Genomic DNA, 25,706 nt, shown 5'->3' on the forward strand with positions numbered 1-25,706 from the left:
CCCACCTAAAAATTCTCAATTTAAAAATGACAAAGTAATCTCTAGATTAGAAGTGGTAGGATTCTTAAGGATCCATACCAAGATCAGGTGAAAAAGACTAGTACTGATGCTAGTCAAAATGAAAACTAGAAAGAAGAGGTTAGTATTGAGACTAACCATATAGAAGAATCTAAGTTCGGAACTGGTACTGATGTTAGTTCTAGTTTGAGTGAGAAAGACCAAAGGAAGAAGAGAGCAGATGAGTTATCTGAGATATATAAACCTAAAGTTTCATTTTTTCAGTCCTAGAAGCTGGTTCTTCCACTCTAGAATTATCACCTCCTGCAGAACTGTCGTCTTTGGTCATACTTAGTGCGTATGTTTAGAATCAAGTGACATCCTTCCGATACCTATTGCATCAAACTCAACTCTTAATCCAAAAATTTAATTCATGAGCATTTTAGAAGAATAAATAAGAGAAATTCTTAACAAACAAGGGTCTGTGAATGAATTTATAAATTATCTTCTTAATATTGAAAAGATGAAACTAACTAAGAATGGGGTTATGAATTACTTTTTGGAGATTGATAATAAAGTACTGAAATTTATTGTAGGCCATCTTCCTGAGATTGGCAATCCAAAATTATTGAAATTTGTCAATCCAATATTCGATACGGGATAGGTGAAAGAATCAACATGGTCTGGCTGAAGACAGTAAATTTAGCACTTTCTGAGAGGCAATTCAATTTTAGCTTTTACTTTTTAATATTTTTTATATTTTGTTTAGGTTAATCGAGTCTTGCTTCGTGTCTTTTATAAGAATTTGAGGACAATATTGGCTAAGTTAGAGAATCAATTTTGAAAAGACTTCTGGATCAGGTGATATCTCTCTTTTTCTTTCTCTTTGTATGCTCCTTTATTTTTTCTACTCCATTGAGGACAATATCGATTAAATTGAGAGGAAAAATAAAAATTTTTAAAAATTTTTAAAGTCCTCAAGTAAGCTAGTAATTAGCATTTAAGCACCTGATTATACTTAAAAATTGACTTAAATCAAGTATTTTTAAAAGAAAATTGATGCACAGACCAGAGAGTTTGTGAGATATCGAGGGATCAAGTATTAAAAAAACTCAATAAAGAGTTAAGTTTAGAACTTAGACAGTTTTTTTTGAGTATTTCTAAATATTTCTACCAGCATCAAAAAAGAATTTACTTTCTATGGGTGTGTGTAAGATAACTATACGTTTCTTCATATATATATATATATAAGAAAAAAAAAATTTAAGTACTTCATGTTGAGTAACCAGACCTCTTTGCCTAAGCAAGCATTGAGTTTCGCATCAAAAGATATGAAGGATAAAGAAGCTTTATTGTAAAACTAGTTTTAACTCATAGACTATTTGATTCGAGCAAGTAGGTCCGAGAGATATTCTATACCCAGTGTCCTAAAGCCATTTGGTTCAGAAGTCGTTAGCTAAAAACTCGCTACATTGATCAAACAGAAAGCTTAAGAGATTAAGACACTCAATAGTGGTATAATATTTAAAAAAATAATAAATAAAAGATAGAAGTAACAATATACTTGTCCATATGAAGGTTAATGATTTAGATATAAAGGTAGAAGTAATTTAGAAAAAATTTAAAAAAGATTTAGTATTCTTAATTTAACTTTCATATTGATTAGTATTAATACTCCAATGACATACCTCACTCATACTCTACTAAATATCAGTGATTTTTTTAAAAATTATTTAGTAAAATTTGAAACTTTAAGTTAAACATATTTAATTCTAAATCCTTTCTTTACTTAAGAACGAGCAAAGTTCAAGTTGGAGAGTATGATAAGTCATATATTTTTGTATTTATTGAAGATATTTTTGATAATTTATGATGCTAATATCTTCTAAAAAAATCTAATTTCATAAATAAATTAAATTTTCTTATAAAAATAAATAATTTTAAAAAATATAAAATTAGAACATATTTATAAAAAAATATTAATTTAATTGAGTAATTTAAGTACCAAAATAATGAAAGAATTAATAAAAAATTTAATACATATTTTTTTTTATTTTTTAAGCATAAAATTAAAGTAAAAATCAAGTCAAAATATTCAAAAAAATAATTTTTATAGCCTTCGATAATGGTGGACCGATCGCTCGATCCACAAAAGTGATGGCGCAATTTACGGGAATGTTTCATGATGCATGATGCGGTTTACAAGTGGGTGACTCATTTTTATACGATCCGACGATTGATATCTCTACGAATACGTGATCGGATGGCTGATATCATGTTATCCCATATCCAACAATGGTGGCCTACTCCCAGTGCACGATCCGACGATCCAAATTGATTTAAAATGAGATCGGATGGCTGCTGTTCATTGCCAGTTGAAAACTAAATGAAAAAAATTAGGAGCACGATCCGATAGCTGAAATTCAATCTGAAGTCTGATCCGACGGCTGTGGTTATTTCTGACTATGAATAGGAGAGATCGAGCACTGATCAACGACTGAAATCAAATCTAACATAAGATCCAATGGCTGACAGAGTTTCCAATCATGATAAGGACTTAAACAGTGAATTTTAGAGTGATCTGAGTGATCCAAATGTAATCCAACAGTTAGAAATAAATACTAAGAGTATATTACGAATTCTAAAGGTTTTAGGACTCCTTTTATTATCAGAAAAAGATGAAAAATTCATCTATAAATAAGAGATCCAAAAATAAGAGAAAAGAGTAAAAAAAATTAGTAAAAAAATTTTAAAAAAAAATTAAGAATATTTAAGGATCCAAGAAGAAGAAGAAGAGAAGTCGGTTCGCTCTATGGAGTATAAAAGAAAAAGAAGAGGTCGTCAACCATCTTTTCGATGAAGCTGTGCTAATCAACTTCAAATTTTTGTTACAGTTTTATTTTATTTTATTATTTTTTTAAATTTTTTGTACTTAAATTTTAATTAATAAAAATTTTATTTTCTTGTACTTTAAATTTTTGTTATTTATTTTTATTGTAATTAGATGCTAGGATCTAGTTAGTAAATCTTAGTATCAATTTATTTTATATATTTTAAATTTTTATTATTTATTTTTATTATAAATAGAAGTAAGATCTAAATAGTAGATCTTAGTACTAAATTTATTTTTATATTTTTAATTTTTAATTTTTAACTTAAATTACTTTTTTTCAAAATTTTATTTTCTCTTTATAAAATCAAAGATTTCAAATCAAAGTACTGTCTTCTCTGTCGATTCGATCTGACTCACTACTTTCTATATATTTTTAATATTTTTAAAGAAAATTAAAATTAAATTTGACAATCACGATATCCTAACGACAATATCGCGACCCTATTAGTGCACAAACTCAAAAAATTGAGGTACCATTGGGCATTCACTAACAAAATGGGCGGGCTTGCACACAATGCATAAACATCTTGGACTGGATTAGGTAGAATCAAAAAGTATCCAGTATTCAGAAGATGGTCTAATTTTTGGGACAACTCATCTACCTTACTATGGATATCCATAATGTTTCCAATCTGATAAATTCTACCTCTTTTCTGTTGAGACATGGGTTGTTCTTTAGAGGTGGCAGACATGTGATGTAGGAAGTTCTTACTAAATATTTCAAAGAGCTGCCAAGCCTCATCCTTACTCTTTAGCATGAATATCCCATCACATGATGCATCGATCATTTGTCAGTATTTTTTCGATAGACCATCATAGAAATACTGAACAAGTTGCCATTTGGGAACAGCGTGGTGGAGACATTTACGAATCAGATCCCTTAACCTTTTTCATATCTCATGAAAAAGTTCACCATCCAATTGAAAAAAATTAGTGATGACTTTTCTAATTTAATTTATTTTTTCAATTTGAAAGTATTTATTGAGAAACTCTCTCTAAAGATGATCTCAAATTGAAATGTTATAGAATCTAGGGAGTTTAACCAATGCTTGACTTTGTCTTTAAGTGAGAAAGGAAACAGTTTCAACCTGAGGGCATCATTGGAGAAATTTTGAATTTTTACTGTGGAGCATATCTTAAGAAATTCGTTCAAATATTTGTATGGATCCTCGTTCGACAGTTCATAGAATGATGGTAGTATTTGAATAATGTTGGACTTGATTTCATATTATGCCGTCTCCATAAGAGAAGGCTGGATGTATGGCGAGTAGGTGTAAGATGAGGGAGTAAAATACTCTCTCAATTATCATGGTGGATCAGTCTCTTATTTTGGATCCATGATTTTGATTCAGTTTGTTCGAATCATTCTTTCTAGCTCTAGATCTAGTGGGTGTAAATCAGATTGTAATGATCGACATTCTAGCATGCATCCAAAAGATCTCATCGAGTTTTAATTTCAGCAAGTTTTTTTTTTGAAAGAGAAGAGGAGAAAAAAAAGAGGGAGAGAGAAAAGAGTTCTAAAAAAAAAGAATCTAAGGAGTTCTATAGCTAAGAAGAGAGAGAATAATTAATTAGGTTTAATATTTTTAGTTAGCAATCAAGTGGTTCAATCAATTCTGACCATGGGTTACTCTAGATCTAGACAGCTCCCAGCTATCAAGATCATCTTCAAGCACTTCAAGTAGCAGACTAGCCACTCAACTGACTAGATAAATGTAAGGTTGGTGGGGATCCCCCCGTTGCTTTCCTTAGATACCAACTGAGTTGGTCAGATAAGCTAACGAAACTAATTAATGACCTACCTTCTTTCAGGATGTAATCTCTGAATCACTTTTCTAGACATTAGTTAAACTGACTAATCTGAATCCGATCTCACTTTTAGGATTCTTTATCCTACTGAGCTCGAGGATCCTTAGGGGTCAACGTCAACTAATCGATTTTAAATTAGAAGTTTAGGTCAATGCAATTGCAGGATGATAGTTTGTAGGCCAAAAAAGGGTGATAAAATCTTCATCTTATGTTGATTAGGATTTTGTCTTTAAGATTTTTTATAAAAATATATAATGCAAAAAGAAAAGGTGTCCAAACATGTTAAGTAGTTTTTAAAATTTAATTGATTTATTTATATTAGTCAAGTATTATGTGACGTCTTTGTATTCTTTTTATATGATGTTATCTTTAAGTAAGAAGGAATAAGAAGTAAGTTTTAAATTAGGTTAATTAGGTATGAGAAGATCTAATGAATCTAATTAAATGAAAAGTAAATAATACTAAGATTAAAAAGCAAGTAGGTAACCTACAAATAAAGCAATAAATCAAATCTACTTTTAGGACAATAAATTATTCTAAGCTATGGAAAGCAGTAAATTATTCTAAGGTATAAAATGCAGTAAATCACTAAATTATAAAAAGTAAAAAAAAATTTATACATGCAAATAAAGTAATCTAACTAGAGAGCAGTAAATCTATCATATATGAAAAGCAATATAAGATAAAAATTTAAAAATAAATAAATAAATAATAATTAAATAATTAAAATAAATTAATTAATAATAAAAAATAAATTATCAATCAGTAAAATAAAATATGAAAAATAAGAGTGCAAAAAAATCAACTAGAAATATAAAGCAGTAAATATTTTTTTTGATTTTTTTTGATTTTTTTTCAAAACATTCACGTTAAGATCTTCGACAATAGTGCCAAAATTTGATATGTGTCGTAGCATACTAAAATTAATCCTACTTACTACTATGTAGATAGGATGAGTCGGGATCGTATCCACAGAGATCTTAGGCCGATTATTTTAAAAATATAAAAAAAATAAAGATTGTAAGAAATTAAGAAAGAAATTAAAAAATTATAATAAAAATATTTTTCATTAATCAAATGAAGAAGTATATATAATGAAAAAAAAATAAAAATACGATACAAGACAACGAAATTAAGTTGATCTTCTCGCTGCACCCGATAGTGGATGTGCCTCCTTGAATTCTTCGTCTTCCTCTGTACAAATAGCGGTAGGGATGACTGAAAAGCTTGGTTTAGAAACTCCAAGGAAGAAAGATAGATAGAAGAGGGTATGAAAATACGGAAAAGATAGCGGCACCAAAATTAGGATCTCTCTTAAATTTCTTGAGATGTGGAGAAAGGATCTATGGAGGAATATGGTGATAGGTAAGGAAGAAGAAGATAGATTTCTAGGGTTAGTACCTCTCCTAGACTTATGGAGAAGAGAAAAAGGGAGAGAGAGAAGATTGAAGGAAACTTAGGGTTGGCTTGATTGGAGAAGATAGAGGCTTTGGAGTTCTATTTATAGAGTGAGGAGTGACTGATTTCTCATGAATAGGGGCACAAGAGTATTTAGGATTTCATAAAGAAAGATGGGAGTGTCAATAAAAACCCTTAGATCAAGTCTCTTACTTCTCCTCCGTTGATCAATAAGTCGTGTTTATATTTGATTCTATTTATCTTCTAATCTGAGCCCTTGATTGGAGATGTTACTTCTTGACCTTTGATCTTTAAGTCGCATTCATACTGGAATGAGAGCTGGTTGCCTGTTTCACTCAAATCTGATCCGATTTGAGTCCAATTTGAATTGTATGAACTCAAACTCCTAATTACCTGCAAAATAGACTAGAGAGCATCAAATTCTTAATAAATAAAGTATAATTAAATAAAATTATATACCTCTAGTGGCTTAATTCAAGTGTTCATCACTAACCGCCGTATGAGCTGAGGAGTCCATCTCCACATTGAGCTGAGGTGATTCCGAGGTCTAATATGTGTATGAGCTACTCAGCTGATTTATCTCTTCAACATGCGCAACAGCTGTCTATCCCGAATAGATAGGATTTGGCGTAACCGTTTCCTTTGATCTCGTGGAAGCGATTAAGGGTTGAATTATCTCGTCCAGTTTGGTATGTCTAACGATCTGCGATCTCGGGATCGTGCAATCTCACAGCTAACAACTCAGTTGTCCGACATCTTTCTATATAAATCATCAGAGCCTCGAGGACCCAGATAAGTCCAATCAAATCCCTCTCAGAGAATCCGTTGTTGCTCTTTTGTTCTCTGCTCTTCTGACTTGAGCTTCGAAGGGTTCTCATCGAGCCATAACCTCCAGTTTGGGATTTGTTTTGCAGACCACTTCAGCGCCAACGTCCCTACACAAGGATTAGATGTCCGTCTCCCGATCTCTATCAATTTCAGCAGCAACAAATGTAGTACTATTTTATAATAGTGCAGAATTATTTTATAATAATGTAGTGCTGCTTTATAATTGTAAAGACAACCGAATCATTTCATTTCATTTGGATAGATATTTTTAAGTTATATTTTAAATTTAAAAAAATTATTTAAAATTTAAATAAATAATTATTTTTAAAATTTAGATTCATTTGGTATTTCCCATTAGTCTACCCTCCGACAATCTTTTGACACACGGGTTAATCAAGAAATATGACATTATTACCGAATCTGAAGGCAAAGTACTACCATCGTTGACGCCACGGTGGCCGTGCCCTCCAACCCAACCATCCCGCACGACACCACGGCACGATCTGAGAGCGAGCAGCAGCCGGCCGGAGTGGTTTAGTTTAACTAGGTTGGAGGGGCACCGCTCACAGAGACTACGAGAACACCACCACCCTAGGCTTATTTTAGAGAGAGTGAGAATTATTCTTGAAAAGAAAGAAAAGAAGGTAGACTGAAACAACGCCTCCTCCTCTCAGAAGAAGAAAGATCTGAACGGCCGGAAGAAGGAAAAGGATCATGATGATGAGCAGCTCTTCTTCTTCTTCGTCCTCTCCAGCTAGAGTGAGTAAGCGATCTCTTTCTCCTCTGCCTTCCTCTTTCTTCAGAATAGGGACATGATTAGGGTTTACGAAGATCTGTTGCTTGCAGATCCGGATCTGGATCGGTTTCTTGCCCTTCAAATTGTTTTTACTTTCTTCCCTGAAACAAAAATTGTAATCTTGTTATCGACTTCCCCGTCTTCTTCCGATGTCCTTCACCCAATTTTGCCGTCTGCTATATCACTAGATCTCCTCCTATCTCCAAGAAGCAGTAAAGAGCAAGAGACCAATAGTCCTATAACTATACAATCATCAGTCATGGGTTGAGTGAAAAGAAGCCAAGATTGGCCTATGCAGAAACATTTCTTATAAGTCCATCGATTCATTGTATTCGAGTGATTCATTATGAGCATTGGTTGCCGAACCAGTTAATGGGGGTGTGATATTGATTGGTATACTAACCAAGTGCTGTTTATTGGATTTGAATGTATTGAAAGAACCATAAATTATGAAAATTTGTAAGAAACTAGAAATCAAGACAGTTACAAGCAGTAACAAGTTTTGAACAAGGAAAAGCAATGAACTTTGGGAGGAAAGTATCTCAATATTTTAAGTTTCCTTGCAATAACCCCAGTACCTAGTGATCCTAGCATTGGGAATTGGACAATATTTATGACTATGTGCTTGTCATGCTTATGTATGAATGATTATGTCACTAGTTTATAATTCTATAACAAGGAAAATAGATGACAACCCATAAATTTATTTCATGGACTTTCTGTGGGCTCCATGAATCGTTTCTAGACTAGAAGAGTTTTAATCACTTTCAAACTCATATCTAGAGCTTAGTGCCGTGAAGAATCTGCTTGTTTCAATTTACATACAAGAAGTAATGGATGTGAGCCCCTTGGGATTGATGTTCACTTACAAGCGTTTGACATAGTAGAGGTCGTTTGTCATATAGGTTTCTTGAATACACTTCAATCACTTGGTTTACAATTTCTCAATCGTAATAAAGAGGCTGCATGAAGTGGGATTGGAAAGCAGGATTACTATTTAATGGAAGTTGTTGGTAGTTATGCAAGTGGGAGGCATAGGTTGCGAGATTTTACAGGTTAACCAGATTCCTGGAAGTTGATTATTTGATTTTTTTCTGGAGTTACACCATCCTCACGCATAAGTATGGCATGGTTTATAAACTTGATTGCAAAGTTGTTGGTGAGGTTCTGCATATAACTTTGTTCCTTTCTATTTATTTCTTTTTGAACTTGTTTTTCATTTGTAGGAACATTTGGAGCTCTATTACCATTCTGCTTTCAAGTCTGAACCAATATACCTTCGCAATCATTCATTTTCTTGCTTGGAATTATGTGACAACTGATAAGTTGACAGAGGACCATCTAATAAGAAATCCAGGCACACTTGTCTTCTGTGCAAACATAGAAATTAGAAAATTTTATTTTATTTGGAAATTAGGATTTTTTTAAAAAAATTTGGAACTAGAATTTTGTGGACTCTAGAATTAGAATTTTATGTGGATTCTAGTATTTTATTTTATGCAAACTCTTATTAGGGTTTTGGATTGTCTATATAAATCCATTTGCTTTGTTAATTAAGAATATAACTTGAATTATTGAGATCACAAAATATTAAAAATTTCTCCTTTCTCTCCTCATCTGCCTTCCTCTCTTCTCTTTTTCTTCTCCTCTTCTCTCTCCTTGTCTTCTCTCCCTTATTCTCCTTCTTCTCCCTCTGTCCTTTATTAGAAGTATTTATTATATAAAAGCTTCTTGAGTAAATTGTTAGATTTGAGAAAATATTGTGATAATTAGTATTCTGACAGTACTCAAAATGTTAGTAGTGAATGATGACAGAATTTTGTGGCCACATTAAACTAGGTATTTTTGAAAGTAGTTGTTAGTTACTATTATAGTATCCTCTCCTTTGATCATGATGTTCTAAAGAAAGCTTGTTAATTATTCATTTCCATTTTAAGTTGAGATGTTTGTGCATTTATGGATACACGTTGCTTAGGTTATCCAGTTTGTGTAATGGATTAATCTTTCATTAATGAAATCTTTTATGATTTTTGCATGTGCAATGCACTGGTGATCTTGTGATATCAGCTCAGGTATGCTTTGGTTTTTGATTCAGGGCAGCAGATTTTTCACAGGATTTACCCGATTGTGCAAAGGCCTTTCTGTGATACTTGTTGGAGGATATGTTTTACTGCAAATCTTTCCTTCAGCTGTCAATTATGTCGCACTTATTCCTGCAAGGTAACCATTGAAACATCATAATATCATAATTACTTGTATATTTCATTTTGCATAACTCTTCACACTTTTCATGAGGGTCTTTGCGTCTTACATTTGCATTAAACTTTTGTCATATTATGAGTGTATTGCATTACAGTCTTGCAATTTTACTATATTCTCTTAGTTTTGTGGTATTGGACATTGGATATGTGCTTGATAATTTCAAAGATTCTTTCTGAACAGGATTACAGGTTATCAGAGCATCATTATGCCACTTCCACCGTTAGATGTGATAACTGTGTTGAGACAAATGCGTAGCCATCTTTGTCAAACTTAACCATCTTTGAGTTTGATCATCAATGGTTAAGTGGCCAGCCAACAGCAGAACTGCTAAATCATACTGGAATTTGCATATATGCCCTGCTATGCACTCCGGCAGATGGAAAACAGTCTTTGAATGAGAATTTATGTGACATAGTATTTACCATTTTGTCCCTTAAAAGATTTTAGCACGTATACTATATAAAAAGTGCTTGATTATTCAATTCACATCTCAAAAGATGGAAAGGAGGCATAAATTTTATGCACAAAATTTTGGATATTCAGCTTCAAATTCCAAAAGATCACATATAATCAAGGCAGATTTGCCCCTGGATAACCTAACATAATTTTTCTGTCCAAACTCAGGCAGAATGTTAGAAATGAAAGCAAAATGATGGGACTTGGAAGTACATAAATGCAAATCATAGGATTTTTTTTTTTTTCTTTGTTTGGGGGGGGGTGTGTTGTTTTTTTTTCTGGTAGATGGAAGGGCATGTATTCACTATGTACTTTTTCAATGGTAAATAATAAAAGGGGTATGCAAAATTTTCAAAAATAATATTTTTGATTTTCTTCATGTGAAAACACTGAAACAATATCTGTTAAGGTCCCAAAAAGAAAAATATTTTTGATTTGTTTTTATTATTTTTGTATTTTAAGGCAGATTTAATTTTGATTTTTCAAATATATTTCAACTAAAAATCTCAAAACTTAAGAGGAAACCAAACCACTGTAACTAGAGAAATCAATTGTCATGTTAAATCAACAAGAAAACTGAAACCCAATTTTCTAATCTTCAATGAGAATGTGAAATAACTGTGCCCATCTTTGATCCTTGATGATACTGCTGACTGCTGAAAATCTAAAAGTAACTGATGATGTGTTCTTGACTGCTGACAAGTTGGGCATTGAACTGTATTTATACTTTGCCAGGAAAACCTGAATTTGACCAACTACATTTTTGATCATATGAATGCTGAATAAGCCATAAGTGCCTCCTTACATAAGACTTCTGTTTCTTCAATGATCGAGTAAGTCTGTGTTCCTTCGGACATCTTTGATTCTTAATCATGAAGTCACAATCTTCTCAAAATTGAAAAAAGAGTAATATGAACTTGCTAGGCAATGATAAGATTCATAAGCTTGGAACTTTGCCTAGATTTTCATCCATCTTGTGTATTTTCTTTTATCAAGATTGGTAACTGGAAGGTGGAAACTGAACTCCAGTGTGCCAACTTTCTTTCTAATGACTGTTTCATATGAAATTAAGCCTATCTGCATTCACTCTTGCTATTAATTAGTTCAGAATTTTTGCATCCTCATCTTTTAACTATAGGATTGCAACATGCAAGCTCAAATATGTCATCTTGAAACTCCTCTCTGTAATTCATAACACCATACTTTTGGATTCGGATACAACTCTCTTTCTAAAAGTATAATATATAGCTCTTTATTATGCATCTTTATTCATGTATGAAACAGAGTACTCTGCTAGTCTATAATAGCTAACTCTCTAAATTCTACTTAACCATAAGAGAACTAGCTTTCTTAAATCTTATATGCTGCTTACTTTCATGGAACCAATAATTAGTAACTGCTGGCCGTGCAAATGAGCTTAGGTATCAATTTCATTATGAACTACTTTTGAGAAGTCGTGAATTTTGTAGGACAATTCCATTTGCGTGGAACCTCATCACTGCTGGCTACCTTGAGCAATCACTTCCTGGGGTATATCCTTTTTGCCTCATTTGTATTTAATGTGCACTCTGTCGTGAATATCATATTTTCATAGAATATTTTATCTCATAGAGTGTTTCTTATGCCAATTGTTACCCTCTGGTTCAAGATTTTAGTCAATGGTGTTCTTATCTGCCAGTGTTTTTTCTGTCTTGTGTTCCAATATTTTCACTGTGCTCCTTCTATGGTAGGAAGTGAAAAAAGACAGGCTATGAAACTTGCTTCAAGCTTTATTTGTAGATGATATCATAGAATCTTTACCAAACGTTGGTCACAGAGAAATTGTTTAGTCATGACTTACTAGGGAGGCATTTCTTATTGCTTTCCTTTAATATGAACATCGGATAAATAGTAATCTAATAATGTCAAATTTATACTCTGCATTAAAAAATGTTAGTCCAGGTACACTTATGTGTAGCCCATTTTGCTCACATAAGTTACACCAATTTAAGTAAAACTTGAAATATTAATAAGCTTTTGTTTTGTTGGATATGTATCATGTTTGCAGGGTCGTTAGCTCTCTCTTTTTTCATTTGTTGCAGACGTTGCGCAAGAAAGGAAGTACTAAAATACAACATTTTGTTGCAGGATCGTATGCATTTTGTTACTAATAGATATACTAGGACTATTCGCAACATCCTAATTTTTCCAGCTACCAATGATATAAGACTTATTATAATAGTAGAATAAAAATATTATGTACTATAAACATTGTTTTGGATCTTTATTTGAATCCTTTGGGTTTGACTTTTTTAAATATCGTAAAGCAGGTGTGGGTACATATGCATGTATGCAGAATTGCCAAGTTTTAAAAAGCTGGGGCCAGAAGTGTCTAGGAAGTAGGAACTCATATGAATCTATATATATAATTTGTTTTCTTATGCTCTTTCCTTTCCTTATTTACTGTAGAAAGAACGTGAATGGGTGTATTTGTTAAAAAATGTAGTGTATATAGTCAGCAGTCCAGCATTATCAATTCAATATTCCAGCACCAAGCAAAACTGAGATAAAAGAAAAAAGTTACAACTCAGTTTTCCATGTTCACCGACATGCAGTTACAGTAACTGCTCAATTGCACCCTTTTCTTTCCTTTCAATTTTTTTTCAAAGAAATTCCATGTTTTTTAGTGTACCCACCTAAGCTATCCCTGAAGTAACAGTATTAAACACCACTATTTACCTGCTTAGTTAACTTTTTTGATGTGTCAGGAGAGATAGGCAGGTGCAACGCACGAGGGGTTGCACTGTTCATGGAAAGGCACAGTAACCCCATATAGTGTTCGTCTCCTTTTCTTCACCCTCATTGCCTTCATCTTTCACCTTTCCATCTGAGACTGTAACACCTCCTCCCCCTCATCTCTCTCTCTCTCTCTCTCTCTCTCCCCCTCACACACACACACACACACATACACACGCACGCACACATTCATCACCCTCATAAAGAATTCCACAGCTAGCTCTCTTCTGGAATGCTGCCAGCCCTGAGTTGTCCTCTGCCTGGCACTTCAACTACTTCACTTCCAACTTGAGGCCCTTTTAAGTGCATTGCTATTGGGATCTTGCGACTGGCTTTGTTCCCTATCTGGTCTCCATGGAAAAGCCTGCCATGATGGCCAGATTTGCATTCTCTCTCTAAGGGACTTGCGTCTTTGGATGGTTGAATTGCGCTTCTATGCTAATATTGTTCCGAAAAGCCAATTTGTGTTTCTAGATTGGGAGTGCCAAAGGGTTTGCATGTTTCCTGCATTTATATTTTATTTACCAAAAGGATCTTGATTTGTATTAGGTTGGCCATGTATTTATAGTATATTGCTTGTTCCTTGACGAGTAAAGTCCTCAGAATGGAATTTGTGACTTCTTGAGATTTAGGAGCACTTGTACATGTCAAGGATTAAACTATTGCATATTGTGCCCATGCTGGACAGGTGTCCTGTAGCTAGGCTATTATAACATTTGGTACTTGTCCTGGCAAGCAATGGTACAAAAAGTTCCACAAACTTGGAAAATTGTTCTCATTTAACATACTAAGATCTGCTACTTTATTCAATCTTTTAGGACATAGATCCATGTTAATTGCTTTATACTATATGAAAGCCATATTTTTTATAGGAAATTAATCTATATGATGAAGAAAATAGGGGAAAGTAAAGTAGTACCAGGATGAAGAGTATAAACACTGACTTACATAGACGATCCATTTGGTCAAGTTACTAGTGAACTAGAATGATGTCTGCTGAAAGAAGAATAGGTAGCATACTCACAGTTATGTTCTTGATTTACGTGACTCAGAGCCCTGTGTCTGTGGGTTTGCATATCTGTAAAGTTAGCGAAGCAGTTGGATGAGGACTTACCTACATATGTCAAAGTTATAAAGCAACTCTTACAACTATTTGGGTTGCCTGTACCAATCATTGTTCAAGTAATATTACTATCAGTGTCTAGCTGTCTTTGATATTAATACAAACTTTTCTAAATCTTTTCTCATTATTCATCTATCTTAGCCTAGTTCTTCACCTTCTCTTTCCTGACACATCAACAATAATTCAAGAGCCTCTATTTACCATGTTCATCTCAATTGGTTCTCAATTACATTGCCACAACTCCTACTAGTCTTACACCTCCTCCAACATGCTCATTCCTATGTCTTCCAACTTTTACTAGACATGCATCTTGTCTCACGTCATCTGTGCAATGTTATATTTATATTTGCTCGAGCCTTTCTCTATTGCCCAACATTTTGAATCATACCACTTCACTGGGCATATTATCTTCTGATTTCTTTTCCTCAAATTGCTGAGGCAAGCATTTGTCACCATAAGACTCCTGATGAAACACTTTACGTCATTCACAAAGCTCTAATTCTGTTGGACAAAGTTTCTTATTTTGCATGACAGCTTTTAACCTTTATATGGTAATGATCGTTTAGTTCCACTAATTTTTTATTTAACATGAAATATGCTTAGATTATAACACCCATGCACTTGCAGGTGGTCATCAGCATGGTTGGTCTTCTTTTATTTGGGAAATTGCTGGAACCCCTATGGGGTTCCAAGGAGTTCTTGAAGTTCATTATTTTGGTGAATTTTTTAACTGCAGTCTGCGTCTTTCTCACTGCCATTACATTGTACTACGTAACAAGGCAGGAAAGTTACCTGTAAGTTTCAATATACTCCAGAAACTATCAATTGATTATTGCAGCATATTCTATTCTTCGCCAAGACTGCACATTTTCCCGACCTGTTTTTTGTTTTTCACTAAATTATCTGGTGCATCTTACAAATTGTCATTTCTTTTTGGTAGTTCTGAGTAAGATTGGATGGATACTGAAAACCAAAATCTATATTATAAGAATCACTTATTTCCCTGGATCACTAAGTCTGCCACAAGGACATAATAGCTCTACCGATATGAGAAAGACACTTTCTAGTTTCTGCATTATTGCATGTTTGGTTTCAGTTGGTCCTTTAATTTCAACACTTGTAAAAGTATTTTCTGCAAGAATGCTTGCAACAGGCAGACATTAACTGTCAGTATGCTACATGAATATATTAGCTTTTTAATCATCCTAAGTTTGATTTTAGTGGTTGCTTTGCATCATACACTGATAGAGTATTTTTCTGCAAGAACACTTGCAGCAGGCCAATTTTCGCTCAGTGTGCTCATGCTGCTTTGGCAGTGATTTGATTGAGGTGTTATACCATTATAATCTGTTTTGCCTATGCAATAGTTCATCTGTTTTGTAAATTTACATGATATGACTGCTGAGTTCTCTTTTCGCATACTTTTGTTACAGTTATACCCCTCTTTCTGGCTTCCATGGGGTTCTCTCTGGATTTCTAGTAGGGACAAAACAAATTATACCAGACCAGGAGTTGAGTCTAGTTTTTCTTTTGAAGATCAAAGCAAAGGCATGTTTACCTTAAATAATTATTTTTAATATCATCCATAATGTTTCCTGGGGATTTTTCTGATTATTTGTTAATGCCTTTCTTACATTCCTCAGTGGATGCCAACTATTGTTGCATTGGTCTCAGTAGCTATAAGTTTTTTTACAACAGAGCCTGTATCTTTTGTTCCAACTATACTATTTGGCATTTATATGGGTTGGATTTACCTGCGTTACTTCCAAAAGAAGCCAGAAACAGGCCTTAAAGGAGATCCAAGTGATGAGTTTTCTTTCTCCAGCTTCTTTCCTGAATTTTTGCGGTAAGATTTGCTCCTCATCATTTTCATTGAATATCTTCAAGCTGATAATTTCTTATAATGATCTGCATAATAAAACTTGCAGGCCAATTTTGGACCCTATCGCTTCATTATTTCATCGGGCTCTTTGTGGAAGATCTGAAACTTATTCTGAAATGAGAGGTGATACATTGACTCCATTGCCTGGTTCAGATCCTATTGAGGCATCTAGGAGAAGGTGGGTTTCTGTCTGTTCTTGACTTCATTTTTCATTTTCTGTTTTGTCAATTGATTTTTGATGCTTTAAAATTGCATGATAATCCAAAAGGTATAGCTTGTCTTCATCTAATCTTCATATAACTCAGCATTTTGCATTGGGCTTCCAGCTCCCAAACTGTTGTAACATTCAGATCCTTCGCAGCATTGATAAAATGTAAACTGGAGGAAAACAAAATGCTTCTTAAAGTTGTTCATCATTTTTTTTTTTTTTTTGTTTACTTTTTTCATGCATTTAGTGGAAAAATTAATTGGATGTTATTTTTAGCTCTAAATCTTTTGATGCGTTCACTTGTGACAATTGAGACTTGAAACCCTTTATTTTTTTTCACTGCTGCAGAGAACGGGGAGCAAGGGCACTGGAACAAAGGTTGGCAGCTGAGAAACTAGCTGTTACAGGGAGCATAGAGGTTACATCACATGAAAAGGCTGCTGAAAATGTTTGAGAACTCATCGAGGAATCTGATAAATTCACTGCTGCTATATGTCACTGCAAACAAATTCTGTAGGAAAAAATGCATTCATTTGCTAGTGCAAATGGCTGCAGTCTTCATGTGGAGAGGCCATCAGTTTACAAGGGTTTTTTGTACTGTTTTTACTATTTTACGTGGTAGTATTTAAAGGAAAATCTTTTTAAATACAATATAGAAAAGCAATATGATATCATATTTAGCTTTTGTTTTCCAATGAGTGATCAGGGCAACCTTCAAATGTTGAAGATTTGCATGAGACGTCAACCTCGATATGAAACGGACACAGGAGCCAAAAGAAATGTGAAGTTACTAATATGAATCACATCTTTATTCATGTATGGGCATTTACATTGTCTTTCAGACTCCTTCATGTGTAACCCTAGGGTAGGAAAGTGAGCCCAGATCAAAGATTCCAGGTCTGGACATTTGTTCGTTGTTCAAGTGCAAGTGCAATATCCGGTCCAATCTGATCATGTTTGTCCTAGAGAAGCTCGTTACTCTGGAGATGCTGCGCAAAGCCTAGACCACTGCCAGAGGGGAAAAAGGAAAAGATTAAAAGCGTGAGCTTTGCTTTCTGGTTGCACGCAGCAAGACTTGCTGCAGGTCCGGTCGCCGCAACAGCTCCATTTCTACTGTATTTTGCTGCAACTACATAATTTCCCTGCCTTCGGTTGTGAAGAGATCCAGGCATCCAAGTGTGATGGATGTGATATTTTAGAGCTCGAAACGAACCAGAGTAATAGTGCCTGGTTGGATAGATGAAGGAGGAATGTGATACCTGTTTACATGAGCGGACAATTTCAGAGTATCTGAAAGTTTCGGGGAAGATGCAATTTCCGAATTCAAGAGACTGCAATTCTTACGTCATTTGTCCGAATTGCAAGCTCCCTTATTATTGCAGGTACAGCCACTCTGTGAAAAGAAATATACGTTGGCCAGAAGCGCCCGCTGCTCTGCCCATTCGCCCATGCCTCACCCTTTCCGTTCCTGTGAAGTCTTCTATTGCAGATTGAATCATTGCCCTGTGGGGCATCATTAGAAATATGAGATGATCGGCAGTTAAAAAGGTAGAACTTAAACACCATCAGATATTACGTGAATTGAAAAAAATAAGGGATGTCATGAGCTGCATTTCGCTACAGACATAAGGCGTGCAACATGTGTTGATGATTTGAATGCCTCTGAACTTAGAGAGGGGAAAAAGTAAGTAAATCTAATTTCCATAGCAGACCGTCTTATGAGAACGATGCAGTTTATGGCCTCATGCAAGATTAAAAGCCATAAAAGGGCAGAACTATGTCAGATAACCTATCATTTTATTTTTATTTGTCACACTTGATGAATATTAAATGTGCAGAACGGTAGAACAGAGACGCGAGCAACTTACCGGAAGCTTGTAGACAGGTGGCAAAATCACTGGAGCTGATGCACATAGCAACAGTATCGGCTGCATGCACGAATTTTCAGATCTGATAGAGAAAAGCTGACTTAGATTCTTTGTTTGTTTTGGTTGCTTGTCAAACTCTGCATGGGCATCTGCCTTAATCTTACTAGTGGGTCTTCAACTACTCTTGCTTTCTTAGGTAAGAACTAAGTGGGTTCAATGAGCGGGTCAAGCATTAAAGTTTTTGCTTATTTATTATTTGATTATCGATTTTAGTTACTTGCTGAATTGTTAGCTCATTTTTTTGATGCCTACATTTTTCAGAGCCCAAGGCATAGGAGAAAACATGTAGACGTTGCATTGTGAGATTAAAATGAGACTCTAGATTTAGTTGCATCAAATCAATCTTTGCAATTTTGCTTGGAATCCTCCACCATTTGACCATGGAGCACTACATGCTTGGTCGTTTCCACACAAAAATAAATTGTTGCCCTCAACATGGCCTCCCTTAAATCTTCATCACACAAGCTCGCACCGCCGAAGCAGTCCTATTTAAAGCCTCCCTGATAATTATATATATATATATATATATAATATATATATATATATATATATATATATATATATATATAATATATATATATATATAAAAGACGGTCACACCATTTTAGTGCAAGTACAGTTTAAAAAGTCAGAGTTTAGAGTATCTTTTAGGTCCCGGGGACAAATATCACCTTAGCATCAAGTCCAATCTCCAATATGCTCAGCAATAAAGGGAGTAATCCAGTCCATGGTACTGTTAGCCTTCCAAAAAATATACCGAACAATCATCATAGTGGAGTGACGAAGGGATCTCCAGATATCATATAGAAATGGGTGAATATCCAGATGCTTCGCCTCATCCTGGATCTAGTCGATGATTGTGGTGGAGTCACCCTCAATGAAGATCCTCTTAACCTGCAACTCCTGTCTCATGCAAATAATGTTCGTCCAAGTGATATGAAGCTCGGCACCGGAGATGGCTGGTTCAAAGGGCTGTGAGCCCCCCACTACCAACAACATAGCATTTGGGCCCCCACTGCCAACAACATAGCATTTGGGCCTTGGACGACATAGCCCAAACCACCTCTGTCATTTCTGACACTGTCATCGAAGTTGACCTTGATAAACCTCGAGTGAGGAAATTTTCAGAAAATGAACAGAACCCTCTAGATCGCCACGCGTAGCAAGAGAGTCTCAGAAATTTAGGACGATAAGGCTCAAACTACCAGTATCGAAGTGGCAGTACTCCACAGCTAAATATTAAGCTCTCTTAAGCACTCGCTGTATAGGTACAATTTCAATGTCGAACACAATGCTATTCTTAGATAGTCAAATCTGATAAGCGACATACATCATCCTACCGTCCCTAAGCGAATCCTTGGTCATGCTCTGATGGATCACATCTAGAAAGAGAGGAAGCCAAGGGCACTAATTGCTCCCTACGGTTGGCCCATCCACCATCTTCCAAATCAAACTCGCCTTCGGAGAGCGAAAGAGTATATGCTCTATCGACTCCTTTAGCCCAGATGCTGGGTAGGTAGTCGGAATCTCCATATCTCTATCTTTGATAAGTGTCCAAGTTGGGAGTCGATCCCAAGCAAGCTTTTAAAAGAAGAGCTTAATCTTGAGATGGGCAGTCACTCTCCAGATCTAAGTCACATCGATCTTTTTGTCTGGCATTAGTCCTCTCATATCAATGAGATTTCTGACAGGAACTTTAGGATAGTAAGATCGCACCCACATCCTCAAGTCCTGGCTCCGGTGAACAGGAATTGGGATGGCAAAAATTCTGTCAGCTAGTTGCCTACCAAATAAGCAGATGACTTCTTGAGCCCTCCAACCTCCGTCATTTGCAGTGATCAAATTATAGACCCGTAGGTAGTCATCCACCTTCATATTGATGTAGATCGGTTAATGAGAGATAGGTAGATTGGAGATCCAAGCATCCTAGCTCACATCAATCGAAGTCGTATCTCCAATCAGCCACTTGATCTGAGTTACCACTGTTGGAGCGCAAGCACAAGTCTCTCTCTAGATGAATGAGCAGTCATAATCAATCCGGATATGGGACCCAGGGCTCTAAGCTCTATATCGAGTTCTCATCACTTTACTTCACAAACAATCAGGCTGGGTGAGGAATTTAGCTGCATGTCTGGAAATCATAGCCTTCCTCCTGACCAACAAGGACTGGATCCCAAGACCCCCATCCTGCATCGACTGGTAGATCACATCCCAGGATAGCAAGTGAAGCCCATGCCCTCATATCGAGTACCCCATAAGAAATTTTGGAATTGCTACTTCAGACCCTAAGAGAAGATTATGGCACTATAGTATTCACTAATAGGTAGATCGGAATGGAATTCAAGACCAATCTCATGAGGATAGTCTTGTCCATTATAGAGAGAGTATTGGCATGCCAGCCATCGAGGTGCTCTCGGATTCACTGCTCCATGAGCCTGTAGTCAGCTCTCCGAAGTCTCCATTTCGTGATAGAGATCCTCAAATTTGTCTCAAATCACTTGCTTCACTTGGGCCCTTATATTGGGGCTAAAGGTGACATTGGACTTTTATAGATTCACAAGCTAGCCAGAAGTTCGACAATAGGCCTTAACAATAGTCGCAAAGTACATTGCGTTTCGGATCGAGACCTGACTAATGAGCAAGCAGTCATCTGCAAAAAGAAGGTGCGAGAGTGGTTGACTCTCAAGAGCAGATTGGTAGGGCTCCAGCTCCGTCCTCTGGACCATCGCCTAAAGAGTACGGAAAAGAGCATCATCACACAAAATAAAAGATAGGGGACAGAGAGCATCCTTAGTGAAGACTGTCCGTCGAGTGAAAAAAGTCCGTTAGGAAATCATTGATTAAGATGGTAAAGCTTGGGATCTTCACATAGTCCATAATCCAGTCGATCCATCTGTCCTAAAAACCAACTTTATAGAGTGTTTGATACAAAAATTGCTAGCTCATCTGACTATAAAACTGCTCCATATCCAGCTTGATTACCATTAAACTCTGATGAATTGGTAGGCTTATTAATTAGGTTAATCTTAACCGGTGTGGACTCATGCCAGTTTCTCTTTTTTTTTTTTTAATTTAGTACAGAGAGTGCCAGTTCCTTCTTTGCTGGATGGTTTGTGTATACGTTTAAAATCATGTTTTCAATCTCTTTGTTATCTTATTTATCAAAAAAGCACAAAAAAATCTTCCTTACTATCTTCAAATCTTTCTATCTCGAAAGGTTATCTGTCTAAATTTATGCTTTATTTATCTCATATTATTTATTTATTTATTTTTTTGCTCCCATGAGAAATTCTTTGTACACCACCCTCGATGCAGAAAACCTGACATGGAGCATTTAAACCATTTTGTCCGATTGGTCTATGTAGTCACCACTTTCCAACGTGCATTTAATATCTGGAGTTTTATTTTTTCATTTAAAATTTTGAATAATAAAAATATCTTTCCACATCTGAAAAAATTATGATATTCTGTGTTGATATTATAACATCCTGTGGTGAACTTATGAATTCCTACACATAATTTCATAATTTTTTCACAGAATGTCATAATAAGAGAGGGGCATTTTCATATTCAAAAATTTTATAAATTTTTAATAATAAAAATATCTTTCCTATTTTATAATTTTTTTAAAAAAAATTATGATATCTTGTGCAGTATGCAGGAAGTCATAATTTGATCGTAGAATATTATAATATGATGATAGGATGTTATAATTTTTTTTGAAGAAGAGAGATATTTTTATCATTCAAAATTTTAAATAAAAAACTAAAAAATAAAATATTAAATATATATATTATAAATATTAAATATATATTAAAAAATAATATTATATAATTCAATCAAATGGAATAGTGTATTTTTTGTATAGGAAAGGATCGACGGCCGAACAAGCCGTGGAAAGTCCTGGACGGCTAGACCGGCCCAGTTGGGCCTGCTTTGCGTCAAGGCTGCTGTCCTCCGCCAACGGGCCTGGTATCGCAGTTTTTTCACTCCACCTTCACCCCATCGTCCTGCTCTTGCCCACCCCCTATCAAGCCTCAAATCTCAAGAATCTGAATACCCCAACCACCGTTCCCGTTATCATCTCTGTCTGGATCGTCCAAGATGTACATGGCCTACGGATGGCCCCAGGTCATCCCTCTGCAGCCGGGCGTCTGCCCTTCCCCCTCTCCCGACCGCATCGTCTACCTCAAGGTCATCGGTCGCCTCCTCCTCGCCGTTGCTCCCACCCGCCTCGAGCTCTGGAGTGCCTCCCAGGTTCCCTTCGCTTCCTTCCTTCCTTCCTTGCGTTATCACCCTTTCCCATGCATGTGCCTTCCCTTCGCTTGCTTACATGCTGATTGCTGCCGCCTTCTCTGTGGTTTTTTTCGGGGGAGCGCAGCATAAGGTGAGACTGGGCAGCTATGCGAGGGACGTCGATTCCGTGCAACGAGAGGGCGAGAATCTGCAGGCCATCTGGAGCCCCGACACCAAGACCATCGCCGTTCTTGTGAGTCCCTTTTTTTTAAAAAAAAAGAAAAAAAGGAAAAAATTAATTCTTTAGATCTTGAATTCTTGGTTCATCTTTTGGTACTCCGATCTCGAGATCCACTGGTGATATGGTCTCCCAAGATCATATCAATTCGTCTGATTCCTGAAACCGGACGGCGGAGGCAAGCATGTTTTGCCTTTTGCTGTAACGCCATTTTCCGTCGTCCCCATCTCCCCTTTTGTATTTGAAGTATTCAAAGTTTCTTGCTAAAGTGGGCAATTACATTCCGTCACAGCGATGCTAGAACTCAAGATTTAATATATTTAGAAATTATTGGACACGAGTATTAACATGCTAGGAACCTGAATTGTCTAGTTTGACATCTAGGTTTTGCTTTTGGATCTTTTGAGCTCGCAAGAAAATGCGATTTCATAGGTTATGATTACTTTGATGCCTCTCACACTTGGTTGATACAGCTAGAAAGTCCACCACGCATGATATGATCTGAACCATTACATTGTGTAATAGAAAAACACCAACTCAACCTCCAGGAGCCCAGATGATAACATGACCTATTTAATCATGATTTAAGGAACGCTTTCCCATTTGACACCTTACCTCATTTATGGGTGACAAGGCCAAGTGGTTGTTACATATGAAATCTTTGCATGCACAGACGTTCTTTATGTTGACTGCAGTGGTGAATCCATACAGGTACCAACCTATATTATTACTTGGATTTAGCTTTTAGCAATACGAGACCCTCCAAGTAATAAACTCAGCTGTTCTGAGAGTATTTTGCTGTTACCAACAAATGTTCAAGGACTGGTTTTTGACTTAGATATTGGTCAGACCAAATGAACTTTCATTTTGGCCATATTTATACTTTCAGTGATTTTTGTGCTTTGTCTCTTGTCAGAAAATACAAAGAAGTCAAAAATAAGAGAAATTATAAAGGAAAAGTGTATGATATAAATTTTAGAGTATCACATATTGAAGTGCACATTCCGTAACACCTTCACAACAAACATTTTTGTTGTAATGTCTCATTATAACCTATATTTAGCCTTGTTGCAGACTTCTTCATCATTCTTCCACATTTATAAGGTCCAATTCTCTGGAAAGAGACTGCTAATTGGAGGCAAACATCTCCCTGGGCTGTTTCTCGCTACCGTATCTCTAGTTATCACCGAGAAGGCACCTTTTTCAGAGAACTTAGTAACGTATAATTTCTTTATGATCAATATAGGCTCACTTTCTGTTCCATTTAAAATATTAATTTGTCTGTTTTCCTATTATCTGTTTCCTAGGAGCAATTTTGTCTGCGACAGCAAAAACGTGCTCCTTGGACTTCCTGATGGGCGGTTACAGCTGTTTTCCTGGAATGGAGAGGTACGTACAAATGCCATTTCTCTTTTGCTATTATCTTCTTGCACTTTGATATCATACATCAGCTATTATCAACATTCTGATTATACTTTGTGGCCGTGAAAGAACTTATATTTCTTGCTTGTTTCCCATCTAATTTCTATCGTATATTCACTTGACATATTCTTTCTATGTCCAGTTATCTGGCATCTCCAGACTTTGTTGCCATCCTTGTACCTCTGAGAATTTGACTGCACCTATTCATTCTTTAGTGGATGTGTCCTCTGCTTGTGAAGGGGGTCCAAGCATCCCAACATCTGCTCCCTGCTGTGCAAGAAGCTCTGCGGTCATCCAGCTCGAGTTGTCATTGCAGTTGAGGTTGCTAATTGTGTTGTATTCTGGCTGTCAGATTGCGCTATGTTCAATAAATAAGAAGGGTCTAAAGCAAATCAATTCCATTAAAGCTGAAAGATGGTTAAGCACTGATGATGCTATGTGCGCTTCTATAGCTTCCGATCAGCAGATCCTTGCTGTTGGTTGTAGTAGAGGTGTGGTGGAGTTATATGACCTTGCAGATGGTGCAATGCATCTTCGTACGATATCTTTGTACGATTGGGGGTAAGTATTGGAATCATTTTTTCAGGCTACTGAATTGCTACTAGTAATCTCCGAATTTCTTGTTTTTTTACCAACCTAAATGGTTGTGATTTTAGGGCAATGTGTGCATGTTTGAACATAACTCTTTTAGGCGAAGAACATTAGTTGTCTGGCACCTTTTCTTTCCTCTGTTCTGATCATTCAAACATGGTGGGATATTATGTTTCATCGTGCTAAAATGGTTGAAAAGCTGTCGGGTTTAGGGTACAGATGTATGTACCTAGTTTTTGATGCAAACATATGGTTGCTGATAGGCTGGAAGTAGTTTCCATTGAGACTTGTTCATGGGCCAGGTTGGGCTTTGCCCCAAAATTAACATAATTTACTTAGACCTAGGCCCTGCCCGGCCTGGCTTTGCCTTGGGGCCTACTTTCTAGGCCCAAGCCTAGTGCTTACTTGGGCTTCAGGTTCCTTGCTTGGCCTCAGGCTTCTGGAACATTTTTTTTTTCCAATTTCTAAAAAATGCTTAAAAAACTAATTATGAATCATTAGACATTTTTAACAGCAATTTCATCTCAATACTTAATAACTACTCTAAGATTCTAGATCTTCTTCTATTAAATTACATCAATAAGACCTACAATTTAATCATAAAAGCCTAGAGTTTAAAAATTTTGAGGCAGACCGGGATTGGGCCGGGCTTTAATCCCCAAGTCCGATCCTAGCCTGTTTAAGAAACAGGCTTATTTTGCAAGCCCGGCCCGGTCCGTTGAGCCTAAAACCTTGGCCGAAGCTCATGCAAAAGGCTTCAGGCTTGATCAGGCCGGGCCCGTGAACAAGTCTACTTAAGACATTTTCTTTCCTAGCTGATAATTTCTTATGAATTTGCACTAT

At 35.8% G+C, this 25,706-nt stretch overlaps 2 protein-coding genes across 3 annotated transcripts in view; both read left to right on the forward strand.

Moving 5' to 3' along the window:
• The first annotated feature begins 7,381 nt into the window (after positions 1–7,381).
• Positions 7,382–17,143, forward strand: LOC105054527 (rhomboid-like protein 19). 2 transcript variants are annotated; one of them, XM_029267396.2, is made up of 8 exons: positions 7,382–7,709; positions 9,810–9,962; positions 11,930–11,990; positions 14,986–15,152; positions 15,792–15,906; positions 16,002–16,204; positions 16,287–16,418; positions 16,797–17,143. In XM_029267396.2, exons 2-8 carry the CDS (start codon positions 9,817–9,819, stop codon positions 16,900–16,902), a joined length of 930 nt encoding a protein of 309 aa, XP_029123229.1. In that variant the 5' UTR covers positions 7,382–7,709; positions 9,810–9,816; the 3' UTR covers positions 16,903–17,143. The 2 variants fall into 2 exon arrangements, with proteins under 2 accessions (XP_029123229.1, XP_010934363.1); XM_010936061.4 differs by having other exon boundaries at positions 7,383–7,705; positions 9,838–9,962.
• Positions 17,144–22,373: 5,230 nt separating this feature from the next.
• The window catches only part of LOC105054528 (uncharacterized), a 28,374-nt gene continuing 25,041 nt past the window's right edge, over positions 22,374–25,706 (forward strand). Inside the window, exons 1-5 of the mRNA XM_010936063.4 lie at positions 22,374–22,633; positions 22,758–22,865; positions 23,925–24,070; positions 24,158–24,239; positions 24,415–24,833. Of these exons, the coding sequence (XP_010934365.1) occupies positions 22,481–22,633; positions 22,758–22,865; positions 23,925–24,070; positions 24,158–24,239; positions 24,415–24,833 (908 nt within the window). The 5' untranslated portion in view covers positions 22,374–22,480. The remainder of the gene's footprint in view (positions 22,634–22,757; positions 22,866–23,924; positions 24,071–24,157; positions 24,240–24,414; positions 24,834–25,706) is intronic.

This window comes from Elaeis guineensis, chromosome 11 (genome assembly GCF_000442705.2).
Source record: "Elaeis guineensis isolate ETL-2024a chromosome 11, EG11, whole genome shotgun sequence".
NCBI lineage: Eukaryota > Viridiplantae > Streptophyta > Magnoliopsida > Arecales > Arecaceae > Elaeis > Elaeis guineensis.

Excerpts from the sequence above, each read along its gene's own strand:
- LOC105054527 (XM_010936061.4), top strand. The coding sequence starts at position 7,661 with ATGATGATGAGCAGCTCTTCTTCTTCTTCGTCCTCTCCAGCTAGA. Across the intron at positions 15,153-15,791 it reads ACAAGGCAGGAAAGTTACCT|TTATACCCCTCTTTCTGGCT; the intron begins GTAAGTTTCAAT and ends CTTTTGTTACAG. Across the intron at positions 15,907-16,001 it reads TTTTGAAGATCAAAGCAAAG|TGGATGCCAACTATTGTTGC; the intron begins GCATGTTTACCT and ends TACATTCCTCAG.